The following is a 21,837-nucleotide window of genomic DNA, read 5'->3' on the forward strand; positions in this document are numbered from 1 at the left end:
GGCGCTGCTGAAAACCACCCGGCGTGCACCGGCGAGCGCCTGCCGGACATCGTTGTTCACAATGGCGCTTCAAGCAATGCTCAGCAATTTTGAAACATTCTGAAGAATCCTGCAGGTATGTCCACGGAAACGTCCGGAAATATCCCACTGATACGCCTGTGCTCAGGCGAGTGTTTTCGATAACACATGCCTTCTATCTGCCGACTTCTATCCGGCTTCTGTCTTCTAACTCCCGAGTGGGAACACGTGCATTACCTATCGCTGTATTATATGTGGCCACACAAATCAAAATGAATTTGGCTAACGCGCAATCCTTCAAATACACTGGGGAATTCCACGTCTTTCAAAATAATCCCACAAAGAACCCTTCGGAGGAATAGAATAGAATGGAATAGAATAGAATATGTAACATAGAGCTACGATATTGTGAATAATACACTTTAGGTCACTCTAAAACGCCGGCAGCAATTTTCTACGTCATACTTCTAACGGTGTTCTATCTATCGATAAAAACGGATTGCTTGCAACTTTGTAACATCGCTCTCGGACCTAAGAAATCAACAATGTGTGGTTTTGCGCCCTTTGCGTAGACCTAACTCGCTCTGTGCTGATCCCGCATTGAACCAAGAACCGTCAGCAGGTTATATTACGTGACGCTTGTGTACTAGCTGGTGACGCATGAACTGTCTTCTGTCCTTAACCACGCATGAACTGGGGTAGAGAACGAAAAATGTCTTTACTTAGTCTTGAGCCCACGACCTTTCGCGCAAGCTCGCAACACTGCGCCACCGACTTCGGGGCGCTCACAACAGCGGAGTTGGCTGGCTGAACAATGTCTCGCGCCAGACCAGCTGAGTGACGTCACCGCTGGCCAGCTTTGGCCGCCGGCACCCCCGGGAGGTACCTGCCAGCGCATCTCACGAGCTCATGTCCCTCGCCACACACGAGTCCATCGCATGCGGCAGATTGGATCAAGACGAGCCGTCTAGTCTTGACTGGCTGCTCCGATGTCAGATATCATCTAATGCGTCCCATCATCCGTCACACTTGTTTACAAGGCTATCGGCGGAACCGGTCAATGCGTGCGTCACACCAGTCGACTGTGAGCTGATCGTACCGCGCGGTCTCACAGCTGGCCACAATAACACTCCCATGGTTCCCGCCCGTCCATCCCAGTCCCCATAGCCGTTCTGACGTACGTGCTGCTCGTGAGTAATGGCTTTTCTGAAGACCAGCAAGGCTGATAGTTACTATCGGACATGTTGCGATACATGGCCGCGTTTACATCGGTAAGAACCAAAAGCAATTCGGTTGGCTCGCTTACTAAGCTGCAGCCTTGACAAGTCGGGACACCTACAACTGGATTTCTGCACAGCAATTCCCAGAGTCCTCTAATCTGGCCAAGGGCACAGATGCACTGGGAAGTGTCTCACAATCAGAGCCGCTCCCCCGAACCCCCTTCAGAAATTGCGCCGTCCCAGTCACCGGATTCTGGGGCCAACAAACACACGCAGGTGTAGAATGTCTGACAGTGTATTGTGATAAAATGGGCATGTTGCTTGGCGGTCGGGCGACAGGCCGATCAGAACCTAAGCAGATGAATGAGAGGAAGACTCGTACTAGGCTGTGATGTTCTCCACGACGCCTTCGCTGTTGCGGCCGTTGAAGAGAAAGAAGTTGTTGAGTGGCTTGTCTTTCTGGCTGAGCGCCTTGATGACCTCCTGAGCGAGAACGCCTCCCACCACGGCACAGGCGGGGCTCAGCTCGCCCAGACACAGGCTGCCGGCGGGGCAGAGCTCCATCAACCACGGGCAGAGACATCAACAGACACCAGCCGGAACACAGCCCCGTCAACCACGAGCAGCGGCATCAACAGACACCAGCCGGGACACAGCTCCGTCAACCACGGGCAGCGACATCAACAGACATCAGCCGGAACACAGCCCCGTCAACCACGAGCAGCGGCATCAACAGACACCAGCCGGGACACAGCTCCGTCAACCACGGGCAGAGACATCAATAGACACCTTCCAGGACATAGATCCGTCAACCACGGGCTGTGGCATCAACAGCCACAGGTCGGGACACAGCTCCGTCAGCCACGGGCTGTGGCATCAACAGACACCAGCCGGAACACAGCTCCGTCAATCACAGGCAGCGACATCAATAGACACCAGCCGGGACACAGCTCCGTCAACCACGGGCTGTGGCATCAACAGACACCAGCCGGAACACAGCTCCGTCAACCACAGGCAGCGACATCAACAGAAACCAGCCGGGGCACGGCCCCGCCAACTACGGGCAGTAACATCAACAGACATCAACCGGGACACAGCTCCATCAACCATGGGAAGCGGCATCAACAGCGCAGGCCGGGGCACAGGCCCATCAATCACGGCATCAGCAGACACCGGCCAGAGTACAGCCCGATCAACCATGGACAGCCCACGAACGCATTCTAAAATTTAATCATGAATGTAAAATACCAGTTAACTGAGCGAGAGCATTTGCAAACTATTCATCCGATACCGGGCCGAAAATGACGCAGCTACCTCGCCATATGTGCTGATGCGTATTGAATTATCGGAAACTGACATCTGAAGTCGTTTGGTTACCGAACATGTAGAAACATGCACCTGCGCACGAAAGAACTGTGCTGAAATTATTTGTCCACAGCCAATTGCGCCTTCACTCCAAAACTGAAGGTCGCTCAGAATTCCCAAAGTTTTCCATGACGAAAGTCTTTTCGGTGGCTATCAAACATGAGTAGTGAAAAGGTGGGTGATCGAAGTCGGTGAAAAAATTCCGCACTCTGTGTTGCAAAGCCCGCGTTTTGACCGGCGCATGACGTGCATTCTTGTGCAGTACTGGTTGTGGAACTATACGACCATGGATGACATCATTCTTAGATGTCCAATGGAATAATGTGCGACATCAAGCTTGTTATGGAAATTTGCCCGTCTTCACCCAAGGTCCGATGAAAAACCAGCCAAAGCAAACACACCGGACACCGGATAAACAGCGGCCACAAATATACAACAAACCGAGGTGTAGATTAACAGTTGAAAGATAAAACTCCCATCTTCCCTGGGACAGAAGGCAGTACGGAACCGCGTCTTCCAGCCGTGTCGCCAAGTCCGAGCTAATCAGGGTCAAAACCGGTTGCCCGTGCGTTTCCGACCAGTTCTGATTTAGTGTAATATCTCCGCTCCGAGCCTGTGGGTCACCCGGCCGGGCCAAACGAGTGGGTACAATAATTATTAACGCAAAAAGCGAGTTGACCTGACCCGTTTCGTGTAAAGCCGCCCGGCCCGGGTGAGAGGTGCGCTGATCCTGGCGGCCGCGACCGCGGCCCGTGTCCTGGGCCCGGCCTCGGTTCGAGGTGGGCTGGACCTAGCGCCGCGGCCGCGGTCCGTACCCACCGACCCGGCCCAGCCCGGCCAACACTCACCTCACGTACGCGCGCCATTCATGCCGCGCCCGGCCCCGGATGCGGCAGTAACGGCGCGGGCGGCGTCGATCACTGTTTATCACACAGCGCCGCCGACACGTTACAATGCGATCCGCCGCCGGCCGGCGGCCTCCGCGGGTCCAGGGCCGTTACCCCCGCCACCGGACCCAGGCGCTGCGCCATGCTGGCCGGGGCTCAAATGGCGCATTTCATTGCTGCTGCTGGACCGGCAAGGAGCTGGACCAGTTGTGTGCGCCGATATGGGAATCGAATTTTGAGGGCCTTGGGGACGATGAGGCAATGTATTTGTAGGCGGCAAAACCTCCGCTTTGGGCAATCGCACCAGTCAACTGAGGGGACAATAAGTTGCTTCGTTGATGCTCATGACTGCGTACTGAAACTCAACGCATCGCATGCTACAACAGTTTCCTTTGCTGCATAAATAAGCAGTGAGCATTTAAGTGAAAGCAAGTTTACCTTCACAACCGGGCAGTGTGAACAATATCCTGGAATCTTACGTCAACTGCATTTTGAATATGGTCTTCTCATCTACAGTCAACCCGTGGCTACATAACTTGGAAAGAAATCTGACTTTGAGTGTGCAAACCGCTTCGGGAACACATGGTGACGCAAGCCATGCGGGCCCCGTCACACTGATGCTGGAACAGCAGTGTCAGGCGCCCCAACAGACAGGCTGAGGGAGCTAGGCTGATCAGCTGGGCGCTGGGTAGCCGGCAACCGGACAACCGGACAACCAGACAACCGGACAACCGCCTGGACTACACGGGGAACAAAACTCAGTCGACATCGCCAAATGTCAGCCGATGCCAAGAAGCTTACCCCAGCGCGTGCTCGCGGTAGCAGAATAATCGGCAGACAGTGGCTAAGCTGTCCCTGTGGAACAGCCAGTTACCACGTGCGGCTGCGCCAATGCCCAGACAGTGGCTAAGCTGTCCCTGTGGAACAGCCAGTTACCACGTGCGGCTGTGCCAATGCCCAGACAGTGGCTAAGCTGTCCCTGTAGAACAGCCAGTTACCACGTGCGGCTGCGCCAATGCCCCGACAGTGGCTAAGCTGTCCCTGTGGAACAGCCAGTTACCACGTGCGGCTGTGCCAATGCCCAGACAGTGGCTAAGCTGTCCCTGTGGAACAGCCAGCTACCACATGCGGCTGTGCCATTGCCCAGACAGTGGCTAAGCTGTCCCTGTGGAACAGCTAGCTACCACATGCGGCTGTGCCATTGCCCAGACAGTGGCTAAGCTGTCCCTGTGGAACAGCTAGCTACCACATGCGGCTGTGCCAATGCCCAGACAGTGGCTAAGCTGTCCCTGTGGAGCAGCCAGCTACCACATGCGGCTGTGCCAATGCCCAGACAGTGGCTAAGCTGTCCCTGTGGAACAGCTAGCTACCACATGCGGCTGTGCCAATGCCCAGACAGTGGCTAAGCTGTCCCTGTGGAACAGCCAGTTACCACATGCGGCTGTGCCAATGCCCAGACAGTGACCTCCACGGCCCGGACGTTTCTGTCATATCGCAGCAGAGTGGGACACAGCGGGCGGGTCTTCAGGGCGTCGTGCATATTCAGACACGGTGACTCAGTGCTTGTGTCGTGTTTCTTCCGGGATGTTCAGTTAAAGCTTGAGCAGGTGCCATGTCTCTGAGAAAAAATCACCCCGAAGCAGGGCTCGGAGACCGCTGAAATTCCAGCTAGCGGGCTATATCGTGTTCCATCATAACACGCGGCGGGAGGCCGACCCGCCCGGAGGAGGCCGGCCGGTGACGTCAACGAGACGCACGTCTACCGGCCGCTCACTCCGGTGGCCCATACCGCGCATCGTTCACCGTTCGGGGCGAGGACCACGCTTCCCGTGCTCTTTTTTGTTGTGGCGTGAGTCGGCAGGTGGCGTGGCAAGCTGAGTCGACACCGTTCATTGTGCGTCGAGTGTTTGCGCCACGAGCAACCACATTGTACGCACACCTTAAACCTAAATTCACGCAAAAATGCGAATATGTTTAACAAACGTCCACATTTTTCTGGGGGAGGGAGAAACCACTCTGACCGTTCTCTTCGGAGACATCAACTACACAACGCATTGTGAAGGATATATACATACGTATGTACATATGTACATATATATATATATATATATATATATATATATATATATATATATATATCGCGCGTATCTGCACTGTACTTCAAGTGTTTTGTATGAGAAATGAGCTACATCCCGACCAAAGGAAGGGTTAAAACCGTGAGCTTCCCATTGTCCTCCCGGACAGATGTGCCGAGGAAGTGACAGGCCAGGAGAAGACTGTCGGACAGATAAGCCTTACAGCAGCAGCAGGTAAACACACCCAATATATGTACATTCAACCCGCGCGGGTTGTAGCATTCGCGCGCTTTTTACAGCACACGCCAGCGAGTGTGGCTCGCGATGTGCTTCGATATACGTGGCACGGGGCTAATGGAAAGCCGCGGTAGTGGTCCCAGCGTGCCAGTGCGCAGTCCCGTATTTCAAGTACACCTGTGAGGCCGCACGATCTAGGCATGGCCGTAACCAGCAATGTGGTCGGTGGGGCCCAAGAATTCAATGGTAAGTGAATCTAACAACACGAATCCAATAGCAGCAAGGGTTACAGGATACATTATCGACACGTTTAATATCAACAGACAAATGTCAATCGCCAAAGATCGGAATGCGAAATAGCGATATGGAAAAGATCGACTCACACCACAAAATATTAAATGCAAAGCGTCGAATCTGGAAAATATTGGCGCTCCAAATACCAGCATGCAAAACCTAGACACCGCAAATGACTGATTTGACCGTTTGATGCAGGGTCTTAGATTCGTCTGGACAAAACAAGGGTATAGATAGTCACTACAATTTACAATTGCGATATCTTATACTAAATTACAAATGCGATATATTATAACGTATTCATGGTACATCTTTCGGTAGTGACCACGACAAATGGAAATAGCACGTCATGGAATTAGCCACACGGGAAAAATTCGACTCCCACTGTGGGCATGCGGATTTCCTCGGGACCGATCTCAGCAAAACAATTTTTATTGGTCGGCCCTGGCCCTGGCAAAAACAAAACAAGGAATCCAGCAGCATCAGGCACTCTGGCAACTGGGTTCAAAAATACCGCAACTGTTTCTGGTGGGTGCACGACCCGGTAACTGGTGCCACCGCGAGCATGCGCTCCAGGAAGTCGCACCTGCCCACAGTCAACCCAGGGCCCTGGGCAGAACGCCAACCCTCAACGGGTGTCGGGCCGGATTGTCATTCTGTGCATAAGGGCTCTATGCCACACATCAATGGGGGACATATCAGGTCTTTGTGTTTTGTTTCAGGGCATGGCTGGTTGAATGTAACGCGCTCGGCTTGGGTGGGGAGAGGGGGGATCAATTTGACCCTTCCCGAGAGCCGAAAAAATAAGAGAGCTATACACACCAGATTCGCAAGATTGGTAACAAGATAGGTAGGAGTCGATTTAAAGTCCTTTGTGTCAATTTTGGTCCCTAGACCTCTAGATCTCGACCTTTGAATCAACCAGGTAAAATTCGAGACCAGAGCTGTCAGGCCTACCCACACAATCATCTTAACCTATATACTTTTCCAAGAAAAGGGTCATTCGAGATTATATCAGTCACTCAGGTCAAATTTGATCAGGTAAAATATATTACCAGGTCAAATACGTACCAGGTGAAATATGCTACCATATGCCACAGTGATTTAGTGACCTATCTATCGCGCCATTTTTTATTCACGCGTATCGACGCCTGCGGTCCTAACGGTTCAATCAGTTATTTACGGCGTCGACGTTTCTCACGCAAATATTTCGAGTTTCAATATTTCATGGTGTCGATATTTGGTGAGTTGATATTTTGATACTCGATATTGCACGTGCAGATATCTTGCGAAGCTAAGATTTTGTGTGCCGACGCTTCTCATGTCGATAGTTACGCGACCACATTTTGTTCGTTTATGTTCAGAACGTCGATTTTTTGTCGGGATACCTATCTCAAATGCCCTGATGGGCCTAACAAGTTTACAACCGAGCACATCAAAGCCGTATGCAAGGCAGTATAAGGGCAGCATCGCAATGCAAGAGGCAGCACGGACAGTCCCAAGCAGACCTAAACAGACCAGCCGCCGCGTGTTTGTACAGACGTTACAAACTGCAGTAGACCAAACGTCCCGGTATACCGGGATGTTCATGGCAAATATCCCAGTCACTATGTGCGGCCTGATTATCTGGTGCCCTGCAGCAGGTGGCGGTGAGAAGGGGGGACTCTCTCCCAGGAGGGCCGGAACTGGGAGGTTCACCACACTGAGATTCACCTCAATTAGACTCCTGTCAGCGGCCGTACCTACAGGCAGACTCCCGACAGGGGTGTACATACGGACAGGTCCCTCGCCAATCAAAGCAGCCACTTAGCAACTTTCAAATTAATCCTTTGATAATACGCAGCACGAACCAGGTTCGAACGGGATCGTCCGCTCCCCGTCCACCATCCGTTTTTGGTAAGCTCACACGTCTCTGACAGGTCTCGCCAGGGGCTGCCCACACAGAGCGTCAGCCGCCCGAGGCCGGCGCCGCGCGGGGTTGCCGTGTCAGGTCTGCCAGGCGGCGGGCTGACCGCGGCGGACCTCGGTCTCGGTCGGTCGGAGCCGATCCGTCCCGGCTGGCCAGCCAGGACGGGGCCAGATTCCGGCCCGCCCGAGGACCCTGTCCCGGTATGCGGCCGCGCGGGCCCGGCGCTCGCCTGGCCCCGGATCGGCCGGCCCGCTCGGAGATCTGATAGCAGCGCGTCCCAGCCGCGTCCCGCCAACAGCGAACGGTCCGGCGCACAGCCCGGGCGCCCGCTCGGCAATTGGTCCGAGGAGTTAACACAGATGTGGGCCGATCCACTGAACGCCACGCCGCTAAAAGGTAGGTAGGTCCAGCACTCGGGCTGTGATGGAGCACACACCGGTTATTATGACAGCAGAAAGAGATTCTTTGCAAACACATGCCCAAACGTCCAGCGATAAACACACCACTGACGACTATTGACGATAAAATCACGTACACAAAACCATCAAAACAGCACTGCCGTTCTGACATACGTGTACGTGTGTGCGTGTCGGTCTATCTTGGCAGAGTATTTTCATGTATGTATGTCTGACTGAAAACGACCACTGACCGCGCGTTAAAAGTATTTTGATGCATCACTCGAGGTGCTTGGCCTTCGACTACGCAACTTCGTTAAGGCGAAAGACCGTTCATACAAAAATATCTCATATTCGTTGATACTTGCATATTCTAACGTTTCGAAACCTTGACTTGTCTGTGGAGAAATATCAATGGCACAAGTGTAAGTTTTGAGTTTCTGACTCATCTTTGGAGAACTATAAAGGGTATAAGTGTAAGTTTGAAGTTCATTACCCATCTTTGGAGTAATATAAATGGCACAAGTGTAAGTTTTGAGTTTGTCAATATGTATGTATCGCTAGGCCATCAGCTAGCTACTTATGTATAGGTCAGCCGGCTTCGGCCTAATGTGTCCAGACCCCAGCTCGTAACGTCAGGAACAACGTCTGGTGCGAAGGTCAGACCAGATGCTAGATAGATCTGGGAAAACTTCATCATCAGTATCAGCATTTACTCCTGCCAGTCGTCCCTGACATGACCAGTCGGGTCATAACGGCCGAAGACAGCGTAAGCGTCTCTCTGCTCTCTGCTCTCCGTAAGCGTCTCTCTGCTCTCTACTCTCCGTAAGCGTCTCTCTACTCTCTACTCTCCGTAAGCGTCTCACTACTCTCTACTCTCCGTAAGCGTCTCTCTACTCTCTACTCTCCGTAAGCGTCTCTCTGCTCTCTACTCTCCGTAAGCGTCTCTCTGCTCTCTACTCTCCGTAAGCGTCTCTCTACTCTCTACTCTCCGTAAGCGTCTCTCTACCCTCTACTCTCCGTAAGCGTCTCTCTGCTCTCTACTCTCCGTAAGCGTCTCTCTACTCTCTACTCTCCGTAAGCGTCTCTCTGCTCTCTACTCTCCGTAAGCGTCTCTCTGCTCTCTACTCTCCGTAAGCGTCTCTCTGCTCTCTACTCTCGGTAAGCGTCTCTCTGCTCTTTACTCTCCGTAAGCGTCTCTCTGCTCTCTACTCTCCGTAAGCGTCTCTCTGCTCTCTACTCTCCGTAAGCGTCTCTCTGCTCTGTACTCTCCGTAAGCGTCTCTCTGCTCTCTACTCTCCGCAGGCGTCTCTCTACTCGGAACACTTTGGTATGAACCAGCCCTCCAGTGGCCAAAGGTTATGACTCATAGCAAGATTGGAGGCAGACGCTTCAAATCTTCACGGCGTGTATACACTCTTTTTGTACATCTTATTACACATCGAAAGTTCAGTCATAAAAACACCCAGCAGTTGCTTCCATTCACCAGTTACTTCCAACGAGCAAAATGCCATGGGGACAGCGGCGCAAGCCATGGCGGCTCTCTGAGGACGCCCCGCACAGTGGCCAATAACATATGACCGAAATACTGGTCAGCAGCCTTTGTACACTGGCAGCAGATGGGCGAAGAAAACAAAAGCACTGCATCAGCCCCGTTTACGTACGATTTTATATGCTGCCAGAAAGAAGACGGCGGCCGCCAGAAAAAAAAACTCGAAATGCCCAAATGCTCATTTGTTGAAAGCAAATTCGTTAAAACGATCGTGAACGCTTTTCGTTTGCAATCATTTGTTGAAGGCAGATGCGTTGAAACGATTGTGAACGCTTTTTGTTTGAAACATTTTTTTCCCCCAGACCGATTTAGAGCGCGGATTGGCAAGACAATTAATGTCATCAGAGCTATATGTACATGCCCCTAGTTTCGCACGATGACGTCCGTCGTTGCTGGCTCCAAATCAGACGTGTGGCCGGGCCTCCATATCCTTACTAAGCCGCGAGAGCGGCTGGTCGCTGATTGGTCTAGGTTTCGTCCAAGACATGTCGGCGACGACTGGTCGAGCGCTGTTCACGGGAAGATTAAAGAAAAACTCGCCTGAAAGCAAGACATGTCCTCCTTGCACAGCGTTACTTGCAAGAAAAATCTGCTAAGCAGATTATCAATCAGGCCCCCCAATGAGGCCTTCAATAAATCCTACGCCAACATCGTGTGTGGGGATGGAGGGGGGGGGGGGGGGTCGTGTGGACGGGTCACGTGCTTACTGCAAGCTGCACCCGTATCTGAAGTACCTGAGTCCAGGAACAAATACAGAACCATGCCCTCCTGAATACCAACTAGATAAGCTTGTGCCTATAACCTAGCTCACATAGAGCATAAACACACAGCGATTATGCAACACGCCTGCAGCGAATGTGGCGACGAGGTCGACAGCATGCGGAGTTTCGGAGTGCTAGCTCGGCACGACCCAGTGCTGACCACACGCCCCGCTCTAGTGAGCGCGCGGCTGCCGCCAGGGCGCCGCATTCCGGACGGCCCCTAGCAACGGGTGCCGCATTCATTAAGGGCCGGTCTGCAGCGAGCCGGTGGCGCGGCCGGCCGCCGGCGACAGGCGCCGTCAGCGCTGCACGCCGGCAGACATCTGCATGCGACCCAGCACGGGCGACGGCCCCTCCTGAGGCGGAGGACCGCTGCGGCGTCGCGCGCCGGCGCATGGCGAGCGACGGCGACGGCGACGGCGACGGCGGCGGCGGCGGCGGCGCTCACCTGGTGAACTCATCGCCGATCTTGTCGGCCGGCACGCCCAGCCGGCCGGCCACGTCTGAGCGCAGCCGCAGCAAGTGGGCGGCGTCGGCGGCGGCGCTGCCCGGCAGAGGCCGGCGGCCCTGTTCCGCCCGGAACGCCTGCAGCACTGTCCAGCACGCCCCGCTCACCACACAGTCACACGAGCTCACGCCAGTTAATGACAAACCGCGCTCGTATTGCATGTTGCCGGAAAGTCCGCCCGCTCGAAGTTCGTATGCAACTGCCCAATCATTGATATCGCGCGACTAGAGTTGCGCTCATCGTTGCTGCAAACTGGGCGAGCCTGCGATCAGCAGTGGCAAAAACATTAGCTTTTAGCCCGCGTGATGGCCGCACCGCGCACGCAGAAGCTTTCGAACCGTCCAGGTAAGACCCATTGACCCCGCCGCATCGCCAGCAGGATTTCTATTCAGTCATATGAGTTCAACACGCTGTCTACAGCAAAACGTGCAAGAGCGGAACAAAGCACAAAACTAACAAAATACGAATGTACAGCACCAGCATACCTACCACGGATGACGAAAAAGATACTGGAGGTTCTTTTCAAGGTTTGTTGCCGCTCAGCGGTGGTCCAGTCAATGCTGAGTGCGACATCTATCGGACGGAACTGCAAGCTGCGCTTCACGGTGCGACACTCCACATCTGAGCGCTGACGCTTGTGCTCCGGCTCCCCCGGCTTTCGCGCCGGCAACGGTATCTCCCTGAAAGCGGCGGTGGGAGATCAGCACCACATCACAGGAAGCAGACTCTCATAACTGACTGCACCGGAGTCCAACGCACGCTTCATCACCCTGAAACAATGGATGATGGCGTAACCCATTAGAACCCAAGCAATCTGCAACCTAATTTATAAAAGGAGTGTTCTAGGTGTTGTGCCAATGTGTTCAGCCGACTTTTTGACACTTGATGATGATTTGATTTTGATTTTATATATAATGATGATAATGATATTATATGATAATTATATTACATGATAATGATTTTTACATGTGATTGGGTTTGCCGCTGGTGTGGTTAAAACTGCCGCTAACTGGCAAAGCCTCAAATATACGGAATCCTCTCCTTTTCATCAATTACGCGGCTACCACACGCATTTAATGGTGCTTGTGTTACCCACACAGGCACCAGTACAAGGATTCAATGGAACAAGCATTAAAAAGCTAGCAAGCGGATGTTTGGCCGGTCATTGCATCGGCAGAATTTATTGTGTGCATGATCGGAGCAGCCGATAGCACAGCGGCGAGCATCGCTGCGCTCCAAGCAGTTGGCCAGAAGTCGATTCCCAACCATCGCCTGGCCCGCTTATATTGGGACTAAGAGCATGAATACTTGAAACGCGGTTCAGTGGGGAGTCCATTATCTGCAAAAACTTAATGGTCATAATTAATTAATTATATTAATATAATAATAATAAACATAAAAAATTAATAGGAAGGTAGTCAAACCAATAAATACTTCTGTATAGCACTACAACATGAACTCTCATAACATACGTAAGGGGCAGACCGAGCCGGCTCCGGCTCCGGCTCCGGCTCCGGCTCCGGCTGCGGCTGCGGCTCCGGCCCGGCTCCGGCCCCCGCCCATCCCATCCAAATTCAACCTGTCTTGCCACCAATAGTGTCTGACTTCGCATTTAACCAATTTCAGTTTTACCTGGCTTGCAGAAGCTATTCAAGCAGGGTGCTGCCAGGTGCCCAGGATTGACAATGCCTGTCGTGCCCACAAATAATATCATACGACCAATATGGTTGAGCGACATGGTTGTCACCAGATAAATGTGAGCAGCTATCCCTCACGCGCATACATGTGATTTTCCATCAGGCTACAACCTCTTTCACTCCATTACTCCTAGCATGTTTTTTCGATGCAGATGTCAGGCTGACCCCAATAATGCTTAACATGCACATTATGTACCTTATGTATGTACCTTATGTATCTTATATACCTTATGTATTATGTATGTATGTATGTACCTTATGTTATGATGTTTTGCTGTTCCGCGGCACGCTAAATAGCGAACCACGTATTTTTTGCGGCGAAAAGTTTCCCACGTTTTGTCAGCCAGTCCTTTTTTGCCGACAGTACTTTCTGCCAGCTGGTTTTAACTGGTAAGAACGGGCCGACAGCGACTGTTTTGACTCGGTTGTTGCTAGCCCCACCTGGTTATAAGCCAAACAAAGTGGAAATGACAGGCAGCTGGCTACAATGGAGACGGATCGGCCGCCCGCATCCCGCCGAGCAGAGGCTGGCGCTCGGCACTCACTCAACAAACTCGTGGAGGCCCAGGTCGGCGAACATGAAGCCGTAGAAGCCGTACACGTCGCCGGCGAAGAAGAGCAGGCCGCAGCGCCGGCAGAGCGCGTTCAGCCGCTCCAGCTCGGCGTCCGGGCAGCCGGTGGCCACCACCACGTCGTAGCGGCTGACCTCCTCCTGGGTCAGCTCGGCGGCCGGTGTCGTCAGCGCCCTGACCGCCACCATCGGGTTCAGTCGCTGGGCGCGCTCCAGGGACGCCTCGGCACGCTGCGGGTCCGACGGCCGGGCTGGGGTCAGGGACAGGCCGCGCGGGGCAGCGGCTGGGTCAAGGAGCCGCCGGGCAGCGACGGCCGGGCCGGGCTGGGCGATGTAGAGGCTCGGTCCGCGACACACAGCGGCGCCGGCGTCAGCTGACACACCGGACAGTGCGCCGTGTGCGACGGTCCGGACACAGCGGCGCCGGCGTCAGCTGACACACCGGACAGTGCGCCGTGTGCGATGGTCCGGACACAGCGGCGCCCGGCGTCAGCTGACGCACAAAACAGGGCGCCGTGTGCGACGCCCGCACGTCCGCTGCAGCGACCAGAGCCGGCCCGACCGCGGCCGACCGGCATACATGCTCCATGCTCCCACACGAACACCTTTAACAGTCATTATCACAGGAGATGGGAGGGGCTTATCATCAGCATGATGTGTACGCCATCAGAGCCAGCACTGCCCATATGTGCTTCAGGTGCACATGCCCCAGATGCTTCACCACGCTAAATATTTAATAAAAAGCACCCCAATTGAAGGTCATAACCAGACACATAGTCATTCAGCCTTCCGGTATCCCCGTTCACTCCCACCTCTCAGGTCCATCTGGGCATACGGCGGTAAGCTCACATTGGCACCCAGCTGGTCGGTGGGCACGAAGAACTGGCAGGCGGCGTCTGCGGTTGTGACCTCGGCCGAGTCCATCAGGGTCAACGACTTGACGCCAGCCAGGATCAGGTTCTTGGCCACCTCGGCGCCCAGACCGCCGGCGTGGACCAGGAGCACGCGGGCGGAGCGCAGCCTGTCACCACACAGAGACAACTCAGCCCAGGCCCAGTCAGAGGCACACAGAGCATGGCACGGATGTATGACGGGGGCACACAGGTGGAGCGCACCCTGTCACATACTGATGGCCAACAGGCTGATGACTTTACACAGCCAGATGGACTGTGCCAACATACAAAGAGGACACATCAGACTGATGGTTTATCTAGGCTCAGACTAGGACTGACAGGCTTATCATGTGATGATGTGAACAGCCTGACATGGAAGGTTTGGCACATACAGGTTGGTATGTATGTGACATTTTTGGTGCTAAGATATAAAGTATCAAGAGCATATGCATGGTGATCCTGAAAGTTTTGAATACAAGGGCAGTGATTACCAGCCGACACTTTTATCTGGAATTTTCCAATCACATAAGAAGCATGCTTTCAATAACACACAATGACATCTGGTGCCATAAGCAAGTGCAAAACAGCTTACCTGTGCTGTGCATTCAGTCCCCAAAGACGGATCTGTCTGTCATACAGGGCAGCCTCCTCTTCTGTAATATCCCCAGCCTCAAATTCCACCATCTTTAGAGCCAGTACCTGAAACACCACAGTATCACATCCTGCACTGAACTGCATCTCACGCCAGAGCCACTGAATGGTTTCAGAAAGAATCATACACTACAGTGCAGCAGAAGGCCTCAGTATATTGCTAAATGAGAGGACAGGTAAATGTTCCACCCACAAATATGGTGGGTGAGGCTGGAGAGAACACCCAGTACCAGACAGTTATAATGTCTAACCCAATCAAGCCAATGTTTATGAAATTGAGGTTGGGTCCATCTAGTAGATTCAACATAACAATTTACCAGCATTGGCATAACTACAGTCTTCTACATGTGGGAACAGCTGCCCAATATCCACCTATCAATCTATGTCTATTTTGAACTCCTATCAGGTAGGAGGAAATAGTTGCGCAACCAGACAAAAAGACAATAGCCGAGAAGTCAAAACACAAAAAGTCAAAATGGATAATAGTCTTACAGATGAGACCAAAGTCCAAATACAATGAGTGAAAAGCACAAAAAGTAAAATATCAAAAAATCAAAATGATACAATTTAAATGCTAAAGGCTATATATCTAGCAAGTAAAAAGGCATGCAAGTCAGCAGATAAAAGTCAAACAGCAAAAAGTGAAGAGACCACTAGGCCAAGTGACAAAAAGTTAAACAATAAAAAGGCAAAAGTTAAAGTTCATATAATGTCACAGTGGCAAAAGTCAAAAGGAATAAAGACCAAGTCAATAATAGACAAAAGGGCAACTTGATGTCCTTGTATCTTCAATAGTATGTAAAGGGGAAAAGAGTAAGATCAAAGGCACAAAGGAATGTGAGCCAAAATGATGTTCCTGGGAGCCCTGAAGCAATGAAATCTAAAGAACCCCTCATCCATTGAGGGAGGGGGGGGCACTTTTGGGTCAAATCTGGGGTGCTAAGTAGCCTCTACAGAAGGCCCATGTATCTCATGTAGGCCAGCAGGAGTTCTTTTGTTATTGGTGTAATCAGGGTCAGCATAGCACAGAGGGAGCAGGAGCACAGCTGTCCCCATATCATTGGGCAAGTAGATCCAAATTTGTGTTCATAGGGTGCTTTCCTGTCAAAGTAAAAAACTGCATAGTCTCTGCTTTAGACCCAAAAACTTAATTCATGTTAGGAGACCCTTTTAAGACACCCAGTGTTTCATTGGGGCTTTATGATGCACTCAGCTGCTGAGGCTACATGCTGTTGCCTGCCCCTCATCCTGGCAGGAAGGGCGGGGACCACGGGGAATCAAACCCTGTACCTCTGGTTTCCCAGACACGTTTTAGGACACCCCATGGCATATAATGTGACCCTTCTTCTATTTACGTCAGCCTGAATATAGGTCAATTCTGAAACAGGAGACCCATTTATGCATCAAGAAGTTGCTGCCACACAGTTGGTAAAATTAGAGGGGTAAAGTGCAGTTCTGAGTAGTTAGAACAGACAATGGTGATGAAGTTATTGTTAGATTCACTTATATTTCACCCACCAAATCTATGGAGGCCTATTAGATAGCTTTACCCATGAGGCTCCCCATTTTGACCCAAAAGCTCAACACCACCCAAAAAGTTCTTCCCCACCTCAAAGCTGTGGCACTGATTATATGAAAATGCTTTTATGGCTATGGACTCCTATGGCTGAACAAATCAAAAGCACACAAGCTAGAAATCACATCACAAAAACATCATTGTGAGCTAAGACACCTACCCTCATGTGAGAGGGCCCTTTTTCAATCCAAGGATGGAACACTAAGCTCCTTTCATGGGCACTGATCCAATAAATGGCTCATTCCAACTGGCTGTGTGGGTAGGCTTCATGATTATTCCTCTTAACCTTCCCCAGTGATGGCCTGTGAGGGGCTCTTGGTGAGTTTTGAGGGACCCAGCCTGAACTTTTTCGCGCACTCCCAGAGCAGATAATGACTTATTCCAACAGGCTGAATAAGACAGGCTTCATACCCCTTTCTCCCAGGCGAACAGCTGACCAGGTCACCAGAGGCCCCTGGTGGGTTTTGAAACCCCTTGATTGTCAGTTGTTATATTTACTGTTCAGCCGTTGCCCATTTTCAATTTTATCCCTTACTTTTTACTTCTTACTTATCCTCATAGGCCATCGCGACATCTGCACCTCGCACTGCAAGAGCACATTGTATATCAGCTGATGCTTTATGATAAAATACACCATAAATAAAAATAAAACGGGAAAATCTTGGGCATACCTCATCATCTTACCTTCAAAACTGTTAATTACAATAGCTAAGGCATACGCCGGCTCGTTTCACGGATTGTAACGCCGATGGCACGATACTAACGCATCAAGGCAGGGGAGTCCAAAGCTAGTATGAAATATGGCAGCAACGACGCGCATTTTACGGCTAGCGATAGGGTCCCCTCTTAAAATGTCCTTTTTCAGGTCCACGGCTCTCTAAATCTTGAACAGATATATGCACAAAATGCATAGAAATGAAGTTTGAACAATTTGCTTGCAATTTCTGTGATGAAAAGTTGCGTCCTGGCACTCCTTTTTGAGCTATTAGGCAAAGCGTAGACCCATGCAAGCATGTAGACCCATGTCCGCGCGCATGTAGCCCCATGTCCAGGCGTCGTATCGAATCCCGTTGCCGCCAGCTCTTTTCAGCACTGGTGAGGTGGAACACAGAGTGAATACGGTCACAGACTGGCGATATAGATGTTGAGTTCAGCGATCTTTTGATTGACATGTATATATATATATATATATATATATATATATATATATATATATATGTGTGTGTGTGTGTGTGTGTGTGTGTGTGTGTGTGCGTGTGTGTGTGTGTGGTGTGTGTGTGTGTGTGTGTGTGTGTGTGTGTGTGTGTGTGTGTGTGTGTGTGTGTGTGTGTGTGTGTGTGTGTGTGTGTGTGTGTGTGTGTGTGCTTGTGTGTGTATGTGTGTGTGTGTGTCATGTGTAGTCTGGAGATGCAACTGCTGTGTCGTGAAACGTCTTGCGAGTTATTACAAGGAACACACATGTTATCTTTTTATATCTATAAAATACACTTGACAGGTATTATGCAGCCACCGGGCTACAGGCCACAACCTGTGGCAGAGGTGCATAGCTTCTATTGTGTCTGACGCATGGAACCTGTCGCGATGATAGTCGTCTAAAGCTGACCGTCCCCAACTGGGCCAGAGGTAGGACCAGACACAGCGCTCGGTGCTAAGGTTGTGATGCTGGTGGCCACTGCTGTGCAGGGCCGGCAGTGCTGACCCAGGACTACCACCACAGCGATGGCACGGTGACATTGCAAGCACCTCTGATTTGAAGTAGTTGTGCTTGAAAGCAGAACGGTTAACATTATAAAGATAAGTGCCATGACGGCAGACTGGTACTGCACGGTTGCCCTGAAATGAAAATACTTGACAAACGTCTCTGAAAGATCCTGAAAAGCTTAAACACTTGACACACATATGGCCGGTGTAACTACGCTCTCTAAAGGCACTTGCAGGAAGGTTTTTCGGCATAAGGAGAATGCAAACGTTTTATCACAGTTATACACTGAATAACTGAATCCGAAAAGCTAGCATTCACGTTAGTAGTGCTGCACAAAAGATACTTGGTAATGAAATATAATGACACAATTTTTATTGTTCCTCACCAAGCCTTGTAATTTATAACTTAACACGCGCTCGGGTGGGAGGTCAAATTGCCCCCCCCCCCCCCCCAGGCTTTCCCGGAACGGTTTCTGAGCGCCGCGGCGCAGCCGCGCCAAATTTGCATAGCTGTAGACAGTTGAATAGCGGATCGTCTGCCATACAAAATCTTAATATACTTTTTAAGGTCGCTGACCTATGGCAGGTCAAAGTTAGACCATGGTTTAAGCGAAGGCACGTTCTAGGGAATCGTTCAATCCGATCAAATAACGGAGTGTTAGACGAAGCCTGACATATTTGAGATACTTTCTTAGGCAACACAACAATTGAAGTAACAAATAGCATGAACCTAGGGTCAGGCTATGAAGGTTAGACCAAGGTCAAAACCAACCTGTTTTATTACTCTCGGGCTTGCCGTATGGGCTGGTTTTTGATGCTCACTTCGAGCACACTGATACCAGAAACCGCATTATACACCTTCCATGGACTTCTTATGGGTCGGAATAGGTCGCTGACCTAAAATGACCCAGTTCAGCATTTTATTTTAAGGAACACACTCCCTAGCGTAATCTTTGTCGCTTATCCAAATGCAAGACTCAAAACAGTCTTATATCATTTTGGTCATCATCACTTTGAACGTGACCAGGTCAAACCAGGTCACTGACCTTAACTGAGTGTGTGAAATTTTGCTTAGAACAGTTGCCTAGGTTCTAGGGGCCCTTTGGAGATCAATCTGAAATTTGATCTTGTTTGAGCCTATTTGACTCGAAGGTCATGCCTTAGGAATCTCAGACTTTGACCTAAGAGAGCTCACGTACAGGTCAACACACTCTGGGTGTCTCTAGCTTTCTTAGTTCCTGAGATCTCAGGGGGTCAAACTGACTCCCCCCCCCCCACACACCCGAGCGATGGGTAGCCAACCGGCCACCCGGGCGCGTGTTAAACCTTCATCCACTGATCCCAGAGAAGGAAAGGCTCACCAAAGCAGCTGGAGTGGAGTGGGCCGATAAGATAGATTTTCAGGGCACATCATTGTCGGAAATATCCAGCATTGACTCAAGGCAATAAGAGCGCCGAATGAAACTTAGATTTTTTGAAACCATACCCAGCTATGCACATTCTTATCAAAACGCAACATGAGTTGTTGATAAAATATTTCTGTACCATCTTTCACTTAACGTTTACCGCAATTGTCACGAAGAAATTGCGCTGATATTGATCATGCAATGGTGTTGTGCATAGGCACAATGCTGAGGATTGGGTTACAGCACATCATTCAGAATATTGTAACATGTCACCCAAACAGTCAACTTCTACAAATGTCACAATGCTGAAATCCTGCCTTGGATAAGCGAAGAGGCACATGTGCTAACCTGCAATGGCTGCATCGGGTGGCCTACAAATTTTGATGTAAAAATAAGATCACCGCGCAGACGGCAACACGCTTCAGTCAAACAATCTGGACCAATCTGCGGAGCGCCGGCAAGGTCACGGAGACCATTCAGTTTTGGCATGCGGACTAGAATGTGACCAGGCACATGTCTCTCAATGTGACGAGGCAAACGTCTGTGAGTGTGGAAAGCGTATGTCCGCACGAAGGCAGCACAGATCTAACAACCTGTGAAAGACAACCCCAAACAGCAAAGCATAGCCAGACAAGTTTTGATAATTTTGCAAGCCGTCGGTTTGGGTGGGCTGTAGAGAGAAGATGGTGCTTCTGTAATCGTTCAAATGGATTTCGGCATGGCATGACAAACAGCTGTGGCTACAGGAGCGGAATGCGCCAATATTTGTGTTCAAAAATAAAACGCGTCGCTTGAGGTCGTGCAAATTTTGCAGCACAAATAGTCGCTTGCAGCAGTATCCTGGTTGTTCATTCGTCATGTAACAGGATGTGACTTAACTTAGTGTCTCTTCCTGCGAAAACACGTCCTTGAATGGCCCACTCAAGCAGCTTTGCAAGCAGCACCTGTGGCGTTAACGTGACCCAAGCCACCCACATATGAAAGCCGGGATTTTGCACCCTGACAATATACACCGTCGGGACAGTCATCGCTTGCCGGACAGAACCCCCTCAGATCTACACTTGTTGTAAAAGGTGGATGCGCAATGCTTAAAATTGGTTGCGTGGTACTGTTACCACATTACGTCCAACGCGGTGGAGCAGTCCCCTCCCCTCCCCCCTGCTGGGACGTAGGTTAGGACCGGCAATACAGAACGGTGCACGGATGGGTGCCGCGCCCAGATATGTTCTGCTGGTATGAACGGCCTGGGCGGCATTGCTTGCTACGGCAGCATTATGTTTTGGTAGTGTCTACATGGTGACGGCAATCACCTACGTTATCGCTTCGTCCGTCCCACACCATAACAGGCGTCATGCTGGTCAATAGTGATAACCTTACAATCGGCCAAACAATTTTTACCCCGATGCCATTTTCAACGTGAATCCCGGCAATGATCCGTGGTGTTGCTCTTTGACCTTAGGTAGGTCCTAGAACACTTATTTAGATGCAGTCCGATAAAAAAACGGCCGTACGCACTTTTCTCAAAATTTCATATATGCTAGTGAAGCTAGCAGTTTTTTGACCCTGTGTTCTCAGCCCCTTAAGGTGACCTGACCTGGGGATCACTCGCTCGCTCCTAGGTATCAAACCTAGCATCGATGGATCTCGCCAATATTAAGTCACTCAACAATGCCCGTTCCGTGCCTCGAGCTCAAAGTGAGGCTAAATGGTAGGGGACGCCTCTTATTCTGTTGGCAACCACGCGAGTGGAAATGGCTCCCGCTAAACCAACGTTCGCGTGAAGGCCCGATCGTTTGCGTGCGTGCCGTTCAGCTGATCTGTGCTCTGCTGACGCCCCGCTTCACCGCAAACGGCACAGCCGTCTCGAGTCTGCGGGAAGTTCTGACATATGTGCGGTACGTCGCCGGCTTTCCTTAAGAGTTGAGTGCCCTCAGCGAAACGTCCGGCGCCGGGCGTGCAGGAAAACGGCGGCAGCGTCCGGTTGTGATCCTCGTGGAGTGACAGGGCGAAATGAGGAGCCCATCTAGTTCTCCCTTCACTGAACGCTTGGGGCCCATCTGGTTCTCCCTTCACTGAACGCTTGGAGCCCGTCTGGTTCTTCCTTCACTGAACGTTTGACAC

The 21,837-nt window shown here is 51.2% G+C and overlaps 1 protein-coding gene across 2 annotated transcripts; it reads right to left on the reverse strand.

Annotated features, from left to right (window-relative positions):
• Positions 1 to 1,517: 1,517 nt before the first annotated feature.
• Aos1 (SUMO1 activating enzyme subunit 1) lies at positions 1,518 to 17,366 on the reverse strand. 2 transcript variants are annotated; one of them, XM_037234703.1, is made up of 7 exons: positions 17,294 to 17,366; positions 14,975 to 15,081; positions 14,339 to 14,510; positions 13,464 to 13,720; positions 11,711 to 11,901; positions 11,162 to 11,306; positions 1,518 to 1,779 (listed from the first exon to the last, which is right to left on the reverse strand). In XM_037234703.1, exons 2-7 carry the CDS (start codon positions 15,064 to 15,066, stop codon positions 1,620 to 1,622), a joined length of 1,017 nt encoding a protein of 338 aa, XP_037090598.1. In that variant the 5' UTR covers positions 15,067 to 15,081; positions 17,294 to 17,366; the 3' UTR covers positions 1,518 to 1,619. The 2 variants fall into 2 exon arrangements, with proteins under 2 accessions (XP_037090598.1, XP_037090606.1); XM_037234711.1 differs by having other exon boundaries at positions 17,281 to 17,351.
• Between the last annotated feature and the right edge of the window lie 4,471 nt (positions 17,367 to 21,837).

This window comes from Pollicipes pollicipes, unplaced genomic scaffold (assembly GCF_011947565.3).
Source record: "Pollicipes pollicipes isolate AB1234 unplaced genomic scaffold, Ppol_2.1 Scaffold_2555;HRSCAF=2994_pilon_pilon_pilon, whole genome shotgun sequence".
Taxonomy (NCBI): domain Eukaryota; kingdom Metazoa; phylum Arthropoda; class Thecostraca; order Pollicipedomorpha; family Pollicipedidae; genus Pollicipes; species Pollicipes pollicipes.

Excerpts from the sequence above, each read along its gene's own strand:
- Aos1 (XM_037234703.1), bottom strand. The coding sequence starts at position 15,066 with ATGGTGGAATTTGAGGCTGGGGATATTACAGAAGAGGAGGCTGCCCTG. Across the intron at positions 11,902-13,463 it reads GGCCTCCACGAGTTTGTTGA|GGAGATACCGTTGCCGGCGC; the intron begins GTGAGTGCCGAG and ends CGCCGCTTTCAG. Across the intron at positions 1,780-11,161 it reads ATCGGCGATGAGTTCACCAG|CCTGTGTCTGGGCGAGCTGA; the intron begins GTGAGCGCCGCC and ends CCCCGCCGGCAG.